This window comes from Nipponia nippon, unplaced genomic scaffold, assembly GCF_047370975.1.
Source record: "Nipponia nippon isolate SJK-2023a ecotype South Korea unplaced genomic scaffold, ASM4737097v1 scaffold_3, whole genome shotgun sequence".
Classification (NCBI taxonomy): domain Eukaryota; kingdom Metazoa; phylum Chordata; class Aves; order Pelecaniformes; family Threskiornithidae; genus Nipponia; species Nipponia nippon.
Window position 1 is genome coordinate 66996875 of NW_028262347.1, and position 19461 is coordinate 67016335.

At 45.0% G+C, this 19461-nt stretch overlaps 1 protein-coding gene across 9 annotated transcripts in view; it reads left to right on the top strand.

The window, feature by feature from the left end:
- Window positions 1-1052: 1052 nt before the first annotated feature.
- Window positions 1053-19461, top strand: part of AMN1 (antagonist of mitotic exit network 1 homolog) — a 37700-nt gene continuing 19291 nt past the window's right edge. The window contains exons 1-2 of one of the 9 annotated variants that reach the window (XM_087764771.1): window positions 14277-14409; window positions 15212-15471. In XM_087764771.1, the coding sequence (XP_087620897.1) occupies window positions 15367-15471 (105 nt within the window). In that variant the 5' untranslated portion in view covers window positions 14277-14409; window positions 15212-15366. Of the gene's footprint in view, window positions 1072-14273; window positions 14410-14453; window positions 14473-15211; window positions 15472-17046; window positions 17066-18136; window positions 18258-18770; window positions 18878-19461 lie in introns of those variants that run through there. The other 8 variants (XM_087764772.1, XM_087764774.1, XM_087764773.1 and 5 more) reach the window with 8 other exon arrangements.

Genomic DNA, 19461 nt, shown 5'->3' on the forward strand with positions numbered 1-19461 from the left:
GGGGTCCTGCACACCTTAACAGGTTAGGAGAACTTGAGATCTTATTTATCATAATTATATGTTGCTACACTTTAAGTAGTTTATAGTAATTATGCGATCAAATGCTTAGGCTGTTAAAGGATCACACCATATATGTTTGCATATTCACAATCTCTATCCTCCACTAAACAATGCTATATTTTACACCAGAGCAGGCATAAGGTTCTTTCTAGATCTCAATAAAAAAGGCAGCTCACAAGTATACACGGTTAAATGCTATTTATTGAATAATTAGAAACTAAGAGTAATGGGTCAATCTCATGTCCTTTTTTCATGCTGGGAAGCCAAAGGTGTGTCAGCATTTGAGACCTCTTCAAGGTAGCCATGGCATGCTGTGCAGAATTCCCAACCGTGGTGACGTTCAGAATACCTCATCACCTGCACTGCTTTTAAAGTCTTTGACACCCTTTCTCCTAACACCGTGCCCCTTGACTAACATCATTGGCATAGACCTCTGGGAACTCTTTTGGGAAGCCTTTGAGGAGGGTGCCTGCTGCTGTTGGGAACAGATAGCTACAGTAGGCCTTGACTTCTAGCAAGGTCTAGCAGGAGAGCTCTGTCAGCTGTCCTTGATCAAAGGGCCCTTGGAGTTTTTGTTCCAGCTGACACTGATTAAGGAGGGTCTGGCACCCTTTCAGCCTGTGCTCAGGAGAGGCCTATATAAGAGCCAGGCCTAAAGCATAGATCTTTGAGTGCAGTTGATGCAGGAAGGGTTGGTGCCTTATCTCATAATAACACATATTTCCTCAGCAGCAGTGGGAGTGCGCTACAAGGCATTGTCCTCAGCAGCTGTTGGAAAAACTTCTCCTGTAATGTTAGAGGTCTTGACCCAGGCAGAGCTTCAGAAGGAGGGTGCTGGTCTGGAGCAGGCAAAGATCCTCCTTTAGCCTGAAGGGAGATACACAGTTTTTGAGGCATTTTATTAGGCAAAGGAGCTGCAGGAGGGGGTCAGCATACTATACATCATCAGAGATTGTGCAAGAGACTGACTGGATCTTCTCTCAGACCTTACAGCTTCAAGAAACCAGGGAGGTATGTACTGAAGGAGGGGCAGGTTGAGTCTGTCTATCAGGGTGGGCAGTAGAGAGTCCCAGGATGGTGAAAGCTGGAAGCTGGTGACTACTAGGAGGAAGGCCCATGCTTTACCTGAAGATTTGTAGTTACAAAATATGTTCAGTGCCATGGTTGCAGAAAAGAGGCTGGGAGCTCTGTCAGGTGAAACATCTGAGCTGGCTGACCCTGAGCCACACAGGAGCACCAGAAGGCAGCACTGAGGGTTAGTAGGTGGTGACCCCTCTGATGTAGGGAACAGGCCTGTCTGCTGACCTGTTCTCTGGGGGGGCTTTGCTGCTTGCCAGGGCCTCTGGTTTGTGATATCATGGAGAGCCTGCAGAGGCTTCTCTGGCTTTCTGATTATTGTTCCCTGCTGCTTTTTCACATGGGCATCAATGATATTGCCAGGGGAGATCTGAAAAGTACCAAATATGATACGTATAGCTCTGGGGTGATGGTCGAGGGCATAAGGGCCCATTTGGTGTCTCCTCAGACCTGCTGGTCAACAACGATAGGGTTTTGATTTATACGAACATGGCATGCTCTTTGAGGACTGAATACTGCTTGGAAAAGGTGGGATCCACTGGACTAAGTTGTGGGGCGGGAGAGGCAGGGAGTTTTCCAATAGGATGGTCAGCCTGGTAAGAAGAGCTTTAAACTAGGAATGACAGGGGAAAGAGGATGACAATCAAGTGGAGAAGTTATGGATGAGGTTATCAAGCAAAGGGTGTGGGCTCATGTGAACGGAGGGGACTTTATCATCAACTAAATAGGGCTGAAGTGGGGTCACCCAAGTACATGCGTACAAACAAGCGCCTACAGGACAGCATTGTAGGGAATGCTGCCATACCCTTTCTAGGAAGTCAGTATGATTGGGTGCTTCTCTGAAGTGTCTGTACTCTAATGCATGCACCATGGGGAACAAGTGGGAGCAATGAGAGCGCTGTGAAATTATAGGACTACAATATCATTGGGATCATGGAGACATGGCGGGATAGCGCATATGACTGGAGTACTACAACAGATTGATATGGACTTTTTTAGGAAGGACATGCTAGGAAGGTGAGGAAGGAAAGTTGCTTTTTATGTGAGAGGGCAGTGGGATTGCATGGAGCCCTGCTTAGGGCCAGACAATGAACCAGATGAGTTTATGGCTCAGGATTGGTAGACCAACATGGGCAATGTGGTGCGTGTCTGCTAAAGACAACTTCTTCAGGATGGAGTTCTAGATGAAGCCTTCCTTGAGCAACTAGAGGCCTCATATTTGTGGGCCCTGGTCTTAATGGGGGATTTCAGCCACGCCAGTGTCCATTGCAGGGCACAAGCAATCAGCAGATTTCCGAGTGCTTTAACAACTTCTTAACACAAGAGACTGAGGAGCTGATGAGGGGAGATGGTCTGCTGGCAGTGATCCTTACAAGCAAATCAGAGTCCCAGTCATGGATGTGAAGGTTGGGGCAGCCTTGAAATGGAGTTCAAAATCATGAAAGGAGGGAAGAAGGCAAAAACTGGGATCAAGGTGCTGGACTTCAAGAGGCTGGACTTTAGCCTGTTCAGGGATCTACTTGGATGAATCCATTTGATATGATCCTGAAGAGAAGAGAGGTCCAGGAGAGCTGGTTGTTGTGTTGTTTTTGGTTCCCCCCCCCCCCCCCCCCCGTGGAATCAATTCCTACGAGGTCAAGAATGGTCCATCCCACTGTGCAGGAAAATCTGCAATGGTGGCAGGAGGGCCTGCATGAACAGGGAGATCCTGACTGAACTCAAGCATGAAAAGGAAGCATACAAGAGCTGGAAGCAAGGGCAGGTGACCCAGAAGGAACAGAGCTACTGTCCAAGTGTGCCAGGGTGGGGATTAGGAAAGCCAAATCCATCTAGAGTTGTGTGAGTCAGCACAGGCAGGATGCAGGAGCAACCACAAAACCACAGATGAAATGCAAAAAGTAAATTTATTTTCATTACCTCACCAACTGGGGGATCCCCAAAGCAGCACCTGGGCAGAGGCACACAAGCAGGGATGCATGCACTGTTGAGCTTGGTCCGTGCTGGAGGATCACTGACCCTGCTGGTTTTGCCTGTTTATCAAGGATTTGTACAGGCATAGTTTACCTCTGTGCTTTGATCTTCTTTGTAGCAGGGCAGGAATTTCAAGCATGTCTGATAGGGTGCCTCTAAGTCTATCATAGGCCTATGTTATCTAAAAACAGATGTTCCACTGGTCAAGCATGCAAGGATAAATAACAATTAGTATGATATATGTATTTTTCTACACTCCAGCTGCAGGTCACTTGAGCGTGTTTATAATCCTCCTTGCCAATCTTCTGTTGTTATCCCACATTCCACCCCTTTGCTCAAGGGACCACTTCTGCTGGGGCTGGCAAAGCTGGAGGTGTCCATTTGGGCTTGCAGGGTGTAGGGTAACTTACAGAGGTATGTAATAAACACATATGGAAAAAGGAATAAACATATCCCTACAATAATGCTTTGGATCAGGTGTCCCACCCATTCTGTCAGGGAATTAAACCACACTGCTAGCCAGGCACAACCAGTAGGTTGCTTATTTGATGGAGATGTTGAATGTTGTCCTCTATGCTGGCTGATTCATCAGTTATGTTGAAGTAACACATGCTTTCAAAGTTAGTGCAGCATTTATGGTGTTGAAGAAGGAGATGATAGTCCACCATAAACTGATTTTGTAATGTTCTTTGGCACACAGCTGTTACCTTCAAATTCAAAGCAGCAATTGCCTTTGTCCAATTTAAACCTTGTGCTAGAGCACATGCCAGGTGCTATGCTTGCTACTGAATACATTACCAAAGCATGTGCTTTGACTACAAATCATGATGAGCCAACCTGTGATAAGGGAGGAAAACAGGAGTGCCGTCTCCTTCCAGCAGTACGTGTGCTGTTGCTCCAGCTCCTTTAGCTAATATTACTCCAGGTTTGATAACCTGATGTGGGGTAATTGCCCACACAGATTGAAGAGCTATGGCTTGTGCTTTTTCAGATTGAATTTCAATTTGATGTTGGGTTTGTGACACCAATAACACCATTTCAACGCTGTCTCCTCTAGATAAAGCACAGGTATTTGTTGAAGACACCTGAAATACAAGAACTTAAGAATCTGATATCAACCGAGGATGTTAAAATAAGAGGAGAAGTTGGGGTACAGAACCATACAGCATTCTCAGGGGTTATTATATGAATCTTCACGTCTAGACTAATAGGTTGTGGTTCCACCACACAATCTGTTGGTGTAAACAATTCCATTTCCCCGGTCGTTAATATTTTGGGAGAGATACCATCTGGAAGAATTTCAGTGTTTTGTACTGGAGGTGTTGTAATACGATCATAGGGTGTTTGATTATGAGTGTTCTAGCTGTTTAACAAAAAAATTGCTTTAGTGAGATGTGAGCTCCAATGTTGTAAAGTTTTAGTACTGGTTAGCTTTTTTTAATTGTTCTTTCAATATCCCATTCATTCTTTCAATCAAGCCATTAGCTCGGGCATGGTAGGCAATGTGAAATATCCAGTCTGTCCTTAGCCCTTGAGCTCAATCTTGAACACTGTGTCCACTAAAATGTGTTCCTTGGTCACTTTGTATTTGGTGAGTAGGTCTGTATTGATGAATGAGTTGTTTTAATGCTTCAGCTGTGCTCTGTTGATTAGCATATTTGGTGAGTTTAGCAAAAAACCGTCCTGACACTGTATCCACAGCAGTGAATACGTATTGCCACCCCCTTGACAGGGGCAGGGGGCCCATGTAATTGACCTGCCAGGTATTCAAGGCACACTGACCCTGTCTTATCTTTCCTCGTGGCCTATATAATGGCCTTAAATGTAGCTGCATACAAATATTACAATTATGTGCACATGCTTTATAAATATGTAATAGCAGAGAGGTTTGATTGTGAGCAATGTCCCATGCGCACGCAGTACAAGCTGAGCCATGTCCACAAGCTACATGTGCATTTATATCTTGAGCATGTTACTTCAGCGGAGGTCATATCATCTCCTTCCCTATTTTGTGACTCAAGCAAATGATCTTTTTGATGAGCTGAGACGTGCCTTACTTTTAAAGGATACCTTTGTACATATTGCCAAATTTGTTGTCGTATATCTGTTCCCTATATAGGGTATTCTTGTACGTGCCAGTCCTCTTGGGCCCAGCAAGGCAACCACGTTGTGAGGCTTTTATACACTAACAGTTGGGTTGTATACAAGTAATGTGCCTTCCCCTCCAGGATGGCAAGAGATGCTACAATGAATTCAGCCCACTGACTAGATGCCTGTACACCTGTTTGCCATAATATAATTCCTGGAACCGGAGCCTATGCAACTGCTCTCCATTGTCTTTGTCCAGTTGTCGTGTATGTTGCACTTCCATTGGTAAACCAGGCATCTTTTTGTGCTCTTCTATGAACTTGTCGTGAGGGGGATCTTCTTCCACGGAGACGTAGAGATATTTCCAAGGGGAAGAGTTTCCCCTAGTGTGGGCATATGATTAAATGATACAGTTCCTAGAAGAGTGGTGTATGGAGTGGTTACATGTGGTCTTCCTGGTAGCAATCGTTGCTGTAAATAACGTTTCCATTTCCAACGTGTGGCTGCCTAAGCTACCCCTGCATGGGTCCGAACAGAATCATCAGTAACTCACCCATGAATAGGTATGGGCGTGTGTATAGTCACGCTGTCTTGGCCTGTGATTCTTTCGGTTTCTTGTAGTGCCCAAATTACAGCTAAAATTTGTTTTTCCATTGAGGTATAATGTATAGCAGAGCCTTGTAATGCCTTGGACCAAAATCCTACAGGTTCCTTCTGAGTTTTTGGCCCAGTCATCTGCCACAATCCCCACAAGACTATATCATCTAGAATTGTTACTTCTAATTCAAAAGGATATCCTCGCCTAGGAGTGTATAATTGCACATGTTCAATCAAAGCATTTTTGCTGGTACCAAAGGCTTCTTGTTGCTTGATCCACTGCCAGACGCCCTTCTTCCTAGTTAATTTCTGTAGAGGGCGCGTTAATGCTGCCAGATGTGAGACAAAATTTCTCCAATACCCTACAAGTCCCAAGAAGGCCTGTAGCTGTTTTACTGTGGCTGGTACAGGAAATCGCTGGACTGTTTGCTGTCCCTTATTTGGTATTTCTCTAATCTGTCCATGCCAAACTATTCCCAAAAATTGTACAGTAGTACTAGGGCCCTGTATTTTCTTTGGATTAATTGACCAGCCTCAGTCCTGTAAATGTGCTTTCAGCGATTTGGCAGCTACTTCCGTTTCTTCTGGTGACTCTGCCATAATCAATAGATCATCAATATAATGGTAAACAGTAACGGTACCTGACCATAATGCTACATCAGCTGCTATCATTTGGGGCAAATGGAGGGACAGTGTTTGTATCCCTGAGGCAATACTTGGAAAGCATACTGCTTTTGTTGCCAGGTAAAGGCAAACTGGTATTGGCTTTCTGAAGCAATGGCTATCGAAAAGAAAGCATTAGCAAGATCTGTCACCACCTTCCAGGGTTGTAAGTTTTTGCTAATTTTTTCTATGAGTAACCATGTCTGGTATTGTAACTGCAAGTGGGGGAGTGACTTTATTCAATTCTCTATAATCTACAGTCATTCTTCAAGTGCTGTCTGGTTTTCAAACAGGCCAAATAGGATTATTAAAAGCAGTCATGGTTTCCTTAATGTTTCCCACTTGTTGAAGTGCCTGAATGGTTTGAGTAATTTCCTTCTCCTCCCTGGAATATGATGTTGCTTTACAGTTACCACCTTGGCAGGCACGGGCAGCACAACAGGATCCCACTTCGGAAATCCATGCAAGACAATTATAGATCGAATAGCAAATCCCACTTGCGAAGTCCCGAAGCAGAAGCAACCATTTAAAGTTTCAATTGTTCATCCTGCCAATACATCAATACCCAAAATATATTCTTTAATTGGGGCGATTAACACCATCATGGTAAATGGAGTGGCATTTCCTATTGTTAAGGTAATCTTAGCTCAGAGAGCAAAGGTTGGATTTCCTCCTGATCCACAGATCTGTGATGTGGCTTCTTTATTATTAATACTATTATGTAATACAGTAACTTCAGCTCCAGTATCCACCAGAGCTAATACATGTAAAATCCCCCCAGACTGCCACTCTATAATTAAAGGAACATGGGGCACCAGTTCCCCTCATCGTAAGAGGCTACAGTGGTGGCAATTTTGGGGGACCTGCCAAACCTTCATTTCTGCTGTCTTGGCACTCTTTCGCTGATAGATCTCTGAAAATTCCCTTAACTTTTTCAGGGTGTAAGTATGCATGACCTGCACTCCCCCATCTGCTTGTTCCTGCTGCCCACTCAGTCATATGAGGGGTCGTGCTTCTACCACCTCCCCTGCCTTCTAAATCTGGCTCAAACTCAAACTTGGAGTCTGAGGACTCACTCCAAGTATTTCCACCCCATTCCTCAGGACCCCGAGAAGGTTTTGTGGTGACAGCATGAACTTGCAAAATCAAAACCTTATTTTTTCCATATCTGTCCCTTGGTTTATTAGCAATGTGCTCTACCAGCCTCTCTACCTTGCAGCCCATGGCACTGCTTTGCTTGAGTAGTAATTACTTCTCGTGTAATCGCCTTTGCATCTTGTAAAGTCCCGATTTCCCTTCCCAGCTCTCTCATTTTGCTCTGTAATGCTACATCTTCACGGTTGAGAGCTGTAAGACTGGTAACTAATAATCATCCAAATCTCCCTGCTAACTTGTGAGATGACTCCGATGCCACTTCCCATGGCAATCCGTGCATAGCCATTTTCAATTATCTGGGGGATAACCACTGCCCTGTCATCTATTTCAGGCCATGCTTCCGGCAGAGCCAATGAAGGCAGGAAAGTGGCCACAGGGGTCCAGTGCTCAGTACTGGGCCATCCCGGAATATGGGGAGTCACTGCCTTTTTTGCCAGCCATGGCACAGCTGTTCCTGAATCCTGCGGACTACACCAAATGTGAGTCAGCACAGGCAGGACGCAGGAGCAACCATAAAACTATGGATGAAATGCAAAGAGTAAATTTATTTTCGTTACCTCGCCAACCAGGGGATCCCCAAAGCAGCACCCAGGCAGAGGCACACAAGCTGAGCTCGGTCCATGCTGGAGGATTGCCGGCCCTGCTGTTTTTGCCTGTTTATCAAGGATTCACGCAGGCGTAGTTTACCCCTGTGCTTTGATCTTCTCCAAAGATCAGGGCAGGAATTTCAAGCATGTCCAATAGGGTGCCTCTAAGTCCATCATAGGCCTATGCTATCTAAACACAGATGTTCTACTTGTCAAGCACACAAGGATAAATAACAATTAGTGTGATATATGTATTTGTCTACAGCCTAGCTGCAGGTCACTTGAGCATGTTTATAATCCTCCTTGCCTATCTTCCAATATTATCCCACAGTGCTTTGCAAACTTCTTAACACAGGAGATTGAGTTGCTGATGAGGGAAGATACTCTGCTGGCAGTGATCCTTACAAGCAAGTTGGAGTCCTAGTCAGGAATGTGAAGGCTGGGGCTGCCTTGAAATGGAGTTCAAAATCATGAAGGGAGGGAAGAAGGCAAAAAACAGGATCACAATCCTGGATTTCAAGAGGCTGGACTTTAGCCTGTTCAGGGATCTACTTGGATGAATCCATTTGATATGATCCTGAAGAGAAGAGCAGTCCAGAGGAATCAAGAGGTCCAAAGATCCAGAGGTCCCAAGGAATCACCTCCTACGAGGTCAAGAATGGTCCATCCCAGTGTGCAGGAAAACCTGTAAAGGTGGAGGAGGGCCTGCATGGATGAACAGGGAGATCCTGACTGAACTCAAGCATGAAAAGGAAGCATAAAAGAAGTGGAAGCAAGGACAGGTGACCCAGAAGGAACAGAGCCACTGTCCAAGTGTGCCAGAGTCAGGGTTAGGAAAGTCAAATACATCTGGTGAGGGATGCAAAGGACAAAAAGAAGTGCAAGAGAAAAAATGGGCCCACTCCTGAATGGGGCTGGGACATGGTGAAAAAGAATACTGTAGTGGGCTACCACAGAAGGCATTATAAAGAAGAGAGAGTGATTTCAAGCAGAACTTAGGTGGAGTTTAACTGTAGATTTTGATTACAGAGGTGCATATGTTAGCATAAGTGACTGCTAAACCTGAGCATATAACATGACATTAGTATGTGCTGCCATTAACAATGCAACCTGTACGTACTCTTTGCAACAGCTTGTTCCCATGGGAATGTGTAAAAGCATAACGCTTTCAGCAAACCTCAGTGTACCCTCTAGAACATTCAGCATTGTACAAGTAAGAGATTGATGGCTTTGTTTTACTTGGAAGAATACTGTAAAGGTGTGATAAACAATAAGGCCATTGAACCTCACCACAGAAGAATTCTGCATAGCAGTGGCACTGCCAGAGAGGTCTGCCCCATGCTGTATCATTACGTGTTTCCCAGCATTGGAAGAGACGTGTAAGACTTCTTACTGTAACTTTTAAAAACACATTTTTCTCTTAAGCATCTTGTGCCTTTTTCTTGAGATCCAACAGAACCAGAACCTCACACTGCAAAGCAAAGATAGAAAATGTTGAGGTTCTCAATGCCTTCTTTGCCTTAGACTTCATAGAATCATAGAATAGTTTGGGTTGCAAGGGACCTTTAAAGGTCATCTAGTCCAACCCCCCCTGCAATAAGCAGGGACAACTTCAACTAGATCAGGTTACTCAGAGCCTCATCCCACCCAACCTTGAATGTTTCCAGGGATGGGGCATCTACCACCTCTCTGGGCAACCTGTGCCATTGTTTCACCACCCTCATCGTGAAAAATTTCTTCCTTATAACTAGTCTGATCTACTCTCTTTTAGTTTAAAACCATTAGCCCTTGTCCTATTGCAACAGGCCCTGCTAAAAAGTCTGTCCCCATCTTTCTTATAAGCCCCCTTTAAATATTGAAAGGCCACAATAAGGTCTCCTCAGAGCCTTCTCTTCTCCAGGCTGAACAACCCCAGCTCTCTCAGCCTTTCCTCATAAGAGAGGTGTTCCTCTGATCATTTTTGTGGCCCTCCTCTGGACCCACTCCAACAGGTCCATGTCCTTCCTGTGCTGAGGGCTCCACAGCTGGACGCAGTACTCCAGGTGGGGTCTCCCCAGAGCAGAGTAGAGGGGAAGAATCACCACCCTCAACCTGCTGGCCACACTTCTTTTGATGCAGCCTAGGATATGGTTGGCGTTCTGGGCTGCGAGAGCACTTTGCTGGCTCATGTCCAGCTTTTCATCCACCAGTACCCCCAAGTCCTTCTTGGCAGGGCTGCACTCAATCCCTTCATCCCCCCACCTGTGTTGATACCAGAGGTTGCTCTGACCCATGTGCAGGACCTTGCACTTGGCCTTGTTGAACCTCATGAGGTTCACATAGGCCCACTTCTCAAGCTTGTCCAGGTCCCTCTGGATGGCATCCCATCCCTCAGGTGTGTCAACCACACCACTCAGCTTGGTGTCATCTGCAAACTTGCTGAGAGTGCACTTGATCCCACTCTCTGTCATTGATGAAGATATTAAACAGTACTGTTCCTATACAGACCCCTGAAGGACACCACTTGTCACTGATCTCCATCTGGACATTGAGCTGTTGACCACTACCCTCTGAATGTGACCATCCAACCAATTCCTTATCCACCGAACAGTCCACCCATCAAATCCACATCTTTCCAATCTAGCGAGAAGGATGCTGAGGGGGACCGTGTCAAAGGCCTTACAGAAGTCCAGATAGATGACATCCGTAGTTCTTCCTTTGTCCACTGATGTAGTCACTCCATCATAGAAGGCCACTTGGCTGCTCAGGCAGGACTTGCCCTGATGAAGCCATGCTGGCTGTCTTGAATCACCTCCCTGTCCTCCACGTGACTTAGCATAACTTCTAGGAGGATCTGTTCTGTGATCTTCCCAGGCACAGAGGTGAGGCTGACAGGTCAGTAGTTCCCAGGGTGCTCCTTTCTACCCTTTTTAAAAATGGGTGCGATGTTTCCCGTTTTCCAGTTACTGGGGATTTCACTTGACTACCATGACTTTTCAAATACCATGGAGAGTGGCTTGGCAACTACATCAGCCAATTCCCTCAAGACTCTGGGATGCATCTCGTCGGGACCCATAGACTTATGTATGTTCGCTTTCCATAGGTGGTCATGAACCTGATCTTCTCTTACAGTGAGAAGGACTTTGTTCCTCCAGTCCCTGCCTTGTGGTCCTGCCTTTACTGCTAAGACCAGGAATCCTGGTTCTCTGAGACCGGGGTGGAAGTCTAGAGCAAGGAAGACTTGCTCTTGGTGGAGCAGGATAAGGTAAGGGAATGCCGAAGCTGCCCACAATAAGTCCATGTGACCAGATGGGATGTATCCATGAGTACTGATGGAGCCAGCTGATATCATTGTGAGACCACTCTTGATTATCTTTGAAAGTTCCTGAGAGAAGGCAGCAATGAGGAGGATCCAGGGAACTACAGCTTCACATCCATCCCTGGGAAGACAAAGGAGGAAATCCTCCAGAAAACCATTGCCAAACACATGAAAGACAAGGTCACTGAGAGTAGTCAGCATGCTTTTATGAAGACGAAATTGTGCTTCATTAACTTCATAGCCTTCTGTGATGAGATGACTGACTTGCTAGATGAGGGTAGAACAGTGATGTTTATTTTAATAAGGTTTTTGGCAGTCTCAGAACATCATAGATAAGCTGATGAAGTATAGAATCATAGAATAGATTCATAGAATAGTTTGGGTTGGAAGGGACCTTTAAAGGTCATCTAGTCCAACCCCCCTGCAATGAGCAGGGACATCTTCAACTAGATCAGGTTGCCTTCCAGCCCAGTATGGGCTGGATAATTGGATAGTGAGGTAGATTGGAAACAGATTGAACTTCTGGGTTCAAAGGGTTGTGATCAGCAGCACAAAGACAAGCTGGAGACCAGTCCCTTGAGGTCAATACTAGGGTCATACCACTTAACATCTTCATTATTGACCTTGACAGTGGGGCAAAGTGCATGCTCACAAGTTTGCAGATGATCCAAAACTGGGAACAGCGGTTGATGTACCCGGTGATGTCCTTCTGAACAGAGACAACTGACAGGTTGGAGAAATGGGCAGAGAGGAACCTCATGAAGTTCAGCAAAGGGAAGTGCTGTCCTGCACCAGGGGAGGAATAACCCCATGTACCAGTACAAGCTGAGGCCTGACTTACTAAAAGCAGCTTTGCAGAGAGTCTATGTTCAAGCGCTTCCTGAATCACTGGTTACAGCCTGGTGTTTTATCAGTACAGTTTCTCACCATGTTTAGGCTGATGTGACTGAAGACCTTTCTGCATCTGCCTGCAGTCAAATCGGTGTAAGAGCAGCATGTAACTGGTCCCTGAGATAGCCTGGCGCCAGTTTCAGTTTGAGATACAGCACGGGTGTGTGAAGTTTGGCAGTTCATGAGCTGCTTCAGAAGCAACTCCTGAGGTTAAACAGTTAAAGGCTGTCACTGGGCTAGTAATTATTTCCAGCCCACAAGCTGAGGAATAGTAAACTTACCCTCAGCACAACCCTAGCCTCATTGCTACCCACTAGCCTTTACCCACTGCCAGACTAGCTGATGGGAGAAGCAGATGTGGTAAACTGAATCTTGTGAAAAATAGCAAGAGAATTGGTTGCTTGTCAGCCAGGGGTGTCTGCTGGTTAGGTTCATCATGCAGGCACACAGAATTTGCCAGTATCACACAGTTTGCTGCAGCTTTATCATGTCTCCTGACCCAGGAAAGGGATCTCCAGGGAGGCCTGCTAGCACTCCCCACCCAACCCAGCACTTCCCACCGTGAAAACGTGTTTTGTTGGAAAAATGTTTTCCTAAAGCATCAAGAATCCCATGAATGATTTTGATGTAATAGTGTAAAAAGCCACAGCCTGCACACATGCTCTGTGAAACTTCTCCTTCCTGTCACCCTCTTCACAAGCATCACATTTCCTCTTGTTCACGGCCATGCCATGTCCTTCCAGGGAACTAGATCCCAAGCCACCAGCCGCTCGGGGAAACTCAGCTCTCTCCTGCGTTTCCCTTCCATGGTGGCTGAGGCCAGCCTGCTCCTGTAGCCTCCCTGGTGCTCAGGCTCCTCGGGGACGTCTCGCTTGTGCTGTCGAGGGGAAAGCTAAAACAAAGCTTGCTCTGTCGGCTTCGTGTGCCTCCTGCTTTTGTTACAAACTTCACAACTGGCCCGTGCTGACTGAATAAAATTACAAAGGTAAATATTTATCCATGTGCGTGAGGTATCCCAGCCAAACTGGGCACATGCAAGCAATTTTTTAGGGAGGTTTATAGCTTACACTATAAGGGCATGATATGAATCATTCAATTACCTACTAATGCATATTTCTAATTATCCAGTCATAAAAAAGTATATTTTGTAGGTCTTGCAGCATCATCATCCATCAGCATCCTTGTGGTTTATCTGTTAATCCAGATGTTTCAGTCATCAACTTCAGCAAAGTTACCGGGCAACATCAGCAACCCGTGTTTCTCTTAGATATGGATCCTTCAGTTAATTTTGCAAGAACAGAGGTTTCCTTATCTTAGTCAATCACTTGTTCTTTTTAGTAAGGGTAGGTGATGGGTCTTGGGTCTGAAGATAATGCCGTAGCAATTATACACTCATAATGTTGTTAGCTCCTAAAGACTGTGTGGTCTCAATTTATATCACACTATCCAGGCAGAAATGTAAAAAGACAGAAGGAAAAAAAAGAGAGAGAGAGAAAATGAATTGCAGGTAGAAAGATCTGGGAGACAGCAGACTCTTGTCTCTGCAGATTAATGGAGATTAGAAAAACCGGTGCTGTGGTATGACTCCCCTGATGGCAGCAATGAGGGAAAGAGTGGTTAAAAGAACTGTGCTGCTTGCCTGACAGCTCCTAACCTCCCCAAGCTCCCTTGCCCGGCTTGGGAAGATACTGTCTCCTAAATATTAAGCGCTGGAAGCGGAGAGAGACAGCCCCTTTGTGCGAAATTTGGGGTTTTTCACAGTATTTCAGGCCGCTTCGCGAGGCCCTCCTGCCATTTCCCGCCACAATCCCCGAGACGACCGCAGGGCGGGCCGGGAGCAGGACTACATCTCCCGTCATGCCCGCCGACAAGAGGGAGCCGCCGCCATTTCGGCACCATCACCCGGAGCCGTTGGGTCGGGGCGGTGCCGCCTTCCCTATTCCCTGCCGCCGCCGCCGCCATGAGCCGCCTCAGCGGCGGTTGGGACGGTGCCGGCGAGGAAGTCCAGCTCCTCCTGGACCTGTGAGTGCCGCCCCGACGCCCTGCCGCTGTGCCTGCCGGCCCCCTTTCCCTCCGGGAAGCCCGGTGGGTTCAGGGCCGGCCGGCCGGGTCAGACCGCTGCCCTCGCGGCGGGGCCGCGGCCTCGAGTAAACGCAGCGTCACCGAGGCAACCCGCGGGGCCCTGATAGGGGGGAGCCCGCAGGAAGGGTTTGGCCAGGGTGACAGGGCAGGGGACGGGGTTTGGCAGGGATGGCGGAGTAGGTGACAGCGTTTGGCAGCGGTGGCAGGGTAGTTGACGGAGTTTGATAGTGGTGGCAGGGTAGGTGACAGGGTTTGGCAGAGCTCAGCAGGAGCTACAGGAGAGGTGACAGGGTTTGATGGGGTGGCAGGGTGGGTGACAGGGTTTGGCAGAGTTCAGCCGGAGCAACAGGAGAGGTGACAGGGTTTGGCAGAGTTCAGGGGCTACAGGAGAGGTGACAGGGTTTGGCAGAGGTGACAGGGTTTGATGGAGTGGCAGGATAGGTGACAGGGTTTGGCAGAGTTCAGCAGGAGCTACAGGAGAGGTGACAGGGTTTGGCAGAGGTGACAGTTTGGGAGGAGTTACAGGACCGGTGGCAGGGTTTGACAGGAGTGGCAGGGTTTGACAGGAGTGACAGGGTTTGGTGGGGGTGACAGGGTTTGGCAGGTAGATAACGGGATGATCCCTGACAGATCTGGATGTGGAGGGGTGGTTGAGGATCCCTGGCTTCGCCTGGCCCCAGTGAATCCACTGAATGGTGTTTTGCTTTGGGTTTTTCATTATGTCAAATTCCTTTGTGTTTAGGAGGGAATCTACTGCGCAGATCCTGTCTGTGGTGAGGTTCACACTCGTGGTCTCTAGAGCTTTGATAAGATTTTTGTAGAAGTAAAAAGCTATTCTTCGTTTCTGCAGTCAAGTAAAGGAATGTTACATGTAGATATACTATTTAATCACAAGACATGAAATGTGGATGGTGTAATGTACTTGTACATGTGCTGAGTTGGAGCTGTGTACAGGCTTCTCTGTTACAGTCAGTCAGCCAAGTTCATCCAGCAGTCACCAAGGTATGGTGAAAACATTTCATTCTTGCACATCTCCAGACGAATGAGTTAAAGGCAATCATGGTGTGTGCTCAAGTTATGTAATGGTCACTCATGCTGCCATACGGGTCTCTACAACCAAGGCCTGTGGTTAAACTCTGCCTAGATTCTGCTTGAAATCTCTGTCTCCTCAGTACAGTGTCTTCTGCGGTGACCTGCTACAGGTGCCCTTATTACACTGTGCTAACTTTAGTGGGTTTTTTAATGTGCTTCCACACTGGAAATCTTGCTTCTTTCCTTGTTTAAATCTGTGCTACACTTCAGATTAGAGAGCCGTAATATTTTAACTTCTCTAGAGTTTTTAATCAGTGTGAGTTTAATTTGCTGTGATTTGGTGTCATTCTGGTGCCAGACAAGGTTCTGTTGCAAAAAAAGTTTTCTATAGGGACTCCAGAGCTATGGCAATACGCTAAATTTGACTTGGCTTAACTCTAGGCTGCTGCTGCCCCCTGCCCTCAGCCACTTGTTTTGGCAGTACTGTTTCTGTGACCTCACAGTTTTAGTCACAGGAATTTTTATTCAGATCAGATGCCGAACAGCTCACTGGGCAGCTGTGAATTTCAGAGACAGCATGAGGAAGGTGCAGTAAAAAGTGGTTGGGGAGACAAGGCAGGGTGGAACTAGCCTTTTTAGCCTCTGTTTGGACTTTACATTTGGCTAGAGTGGTGTGTAATGACAGCTGGACTGCTAATATAAATCAATTACAAGGGTTCTGTCTTGCTAATAACTTTTATCTTTTTGCAAAGCTAAAACAGTACCCATTTTTTTTTTTTTGTTGTGCATGATTAATCTGTTAAAATGATGTTTAAGACATGCATTACACTACATGCTTATGTTCTCGTGATTAACCTTAGATCTTAGACCTAATAATTTCTCTTTACGGGTACTGTAGCACTTGATACCATAAACAATTTCTACTTTTGATTGGTTACTAATCTCTTTTACGCTACTTTGTTAGTACTGGTGCAGTGATTTTCTATATTAATATAACCATATAAGTATTATACCAATAAGACTAATATTTGAAGCTAATAATTACACAACTTTTTAACAAATGTGTGTAATTTTAGTGTATTGTTTCTTGTCTTATGCTAATCAAGTGATGGCTATCTATTTATGCCAGGCTGCACTTTAAGCTTCTTATTTATGCTAACCCTTAGACTTATTGTTTAACTAGCAGAACTTACAGCAGAAACTAAAAACTGAAACAAATCTGTTAGTGTGTGGAGTCATTATTTTTAAGAACTCCAAACCTAATAGAAAGTGTATTTATTAAGGTGTTTCTGCTTGATGTTCTGTTTCTTGATGGTATCTGCTGCTTGTCTGCCACTTGTTTGCCTTTACCCCATGCCCCAAAAGAGAAATTAACACTCCAAAGGTCACATGCACAAGAGCATCATATTGGAAATATTTAGAAACATTCTTCCCCCCCCTCCCCCCCCCAAGTTATATCTTTTGTATTAGCTTCTGTTTCCTGAAGTTATTGTTCCCAAGGTGAGAAATGACCAGCTTACGGATGCACTCCTAGCTGATGCAGTTTCAAGGCTGGCATATTAAGGTACACCAAATTTGAAGTTGGTTTACGTAATTATGCTTGGGTGAAAACTGACAGTGTAGGAGTTGCAGGGCCTGCTAAATAGAGTGGATGCCTGGCAGCAACAGCGCTTGCTGGAGAGGTGGAGAAGGCAGCTGCGGTAGATAACAGCTTTAGCTGTCATACTTGTAGGAGGCTGCTGTTACAAATCTCTCAGAGCCCTGGCAGGTGTTTTAAGCTGACTTCTTAATGCCCAGACTTAAGCTCAGAACCAAGAGAGTTTCTACCGTCAAAAACGAGACTCTTAGAGCAACACAAATGAAACATCAAATTTAAAGGTGTTTTAATTAAGATTGTCAGGACGTGATAAAGAAGTGTGCTGCACATGTAAGTCGTCACGAGAGTATGTAGTTAGGTATTGCTTAGGTTTGATTGTTTCATGTGTCGTTGATAGATAGCTCCTGTGTAACAGGTATCATTAACAGGTGGCCAGCCTATTGCAGACTAATGCATTACCTGACCTGTCAGAGTCTTGGAAAACTACAGCCTTACAAAGGCGTCAGAACATTTGCAGATGGGTACATCTGCATGAACAAATACTGAGGACAGTTTCAAAACAGAGCTTCCTTTCATGGTCTTACTATGAATATAAATTATCCAGCCCTAAAGAATGCAGGAAGATGTATATGTTTTGTTATTTGCCATTAAACCTATTTTAGTATCTGTTCCGGTTCATTTCTTCTTCTGATGTGTCCTACTTCTAACATCTGTTCTGCTATTCTGTTTCATGTGACATAACTTAGTATAAGCTGCACCTTGATGTAAGTTAGACTATTTGTAGAATAATTAGTCATAAAGATCTAATTTCTAGTTTATATATTGGAAATATACACATTTGTCCTGTCATAAGGCCTTAACCCTGTCATAAAGCTTAAGGTTGAGATCATAGGCCTTGTCTGTTCTGCACCTCTTGACACACTTGGAACAAAAGAGTATACCATTTGATGCTTTGTAGACAACTCTGAACTATAAACAGCTGGTGTACCAAGTCTGATAATGTGGAGCAGGGAATAAGCAGTTGGGGGTTTTGCAAGAAGGAACGGTCTTTTGTCAGGTCGTTACAGGAGTAAAGCACTACTCAGTTTTCCCTGTCCGTGAAAAACAGGATTTATGGTTTCTTTCATTAAGTTAGACTGGGACAAAATCTGTCTGCCAGGTGAATGCATTATACTTTTTACTTAACAATCTTAGTTATTGCTGTGTGTATCCAGATCACACAAAAGTATAGAGGCCAACTGCAGCAGAGAGGGTTACTATGCAGTTACAGTAGCTGCTCTGAGTTTACTAGTAGGGTGAGTTAATGGAAAAATGTTCGTTCTACAAAAGCAAAATGTTTTGTAGGACAGTGATGTTTTCTTCCAAAATTTTGGATAGGATTTAAAAAGAGAAGTTGGCCCAGGGAATCTAATTCAGGTACCTATGCTCAATGGATAATAGAACCTCCAATTCAAAGAACTCCATCACCTATATGGGCTCGTGCTAGGTTTCTAAGTAAGAGGGGACAGTGAGGAATGACCCTTCCTCCCCCATTTCAACTGCCTCCATTTTAGTTTTGCTGTAGTGTAATCCTTTTTAAAGTCTTGGCATTTCCTAGATGAGAGTGTTACCTTTTCAGTTATCTCTGGATGTTGGTTAGCTTCACTCTAGTTTATGTTCCTTATTTACCTAGGGACTTTGCTTTTTTATAATAAAATCTCCCTTCAGAGAGTTGGAATTCCTTCCTTAAGGACCAGCAGTTGTCTTTTAGTGTATTACCGAGTGGTGATTGCTCTCAAGGTCAGTATGCTCAAGATGCTTAGAAGCTATTCATAAACTCTTCCCGGAGTTGCCTCTGGTGCTTCAGTAAGCCTGTGATTGTAATTTAAGGTTGCAGATGTTGGGACATTAACATTTTATGTATCCTATGATACATTAAAATGACTTAGAAATCTGAAAAACAATAGGATTGCATGATTAGTGTCCCTCTATTGTACTCAATATTGCATAAGTAAATACTCTTCTGTATATTTGACCTTGAAAACCACGATTTCAAGTGTTCCACCTAGGTACTGTTCCACATATAGCTGGATAATACTGATCGCTTGGTTTTATTTTGCTTAAGTAAAGTTCTTCATGTTTTCTCCCAAAAAGCTGTGTTCCATCTGGAGTCTCTTAACAATGTATTTGTACTGAAATGATCCCTTTTTGTTGCATTCACACAGATAAAATTCTAGGATTTCAAATCCTGTCTTAAAGCATCACCCAGCATTCTGTGGTATTAATAGGCCTATTAATATTTATTTCTGCCTAGTCCTTCCTTTTCAGATGAATACTTAAGCCCTGTGTGTCTTTGAGATTTGTTTGCAGTTTCTCATGCAGCA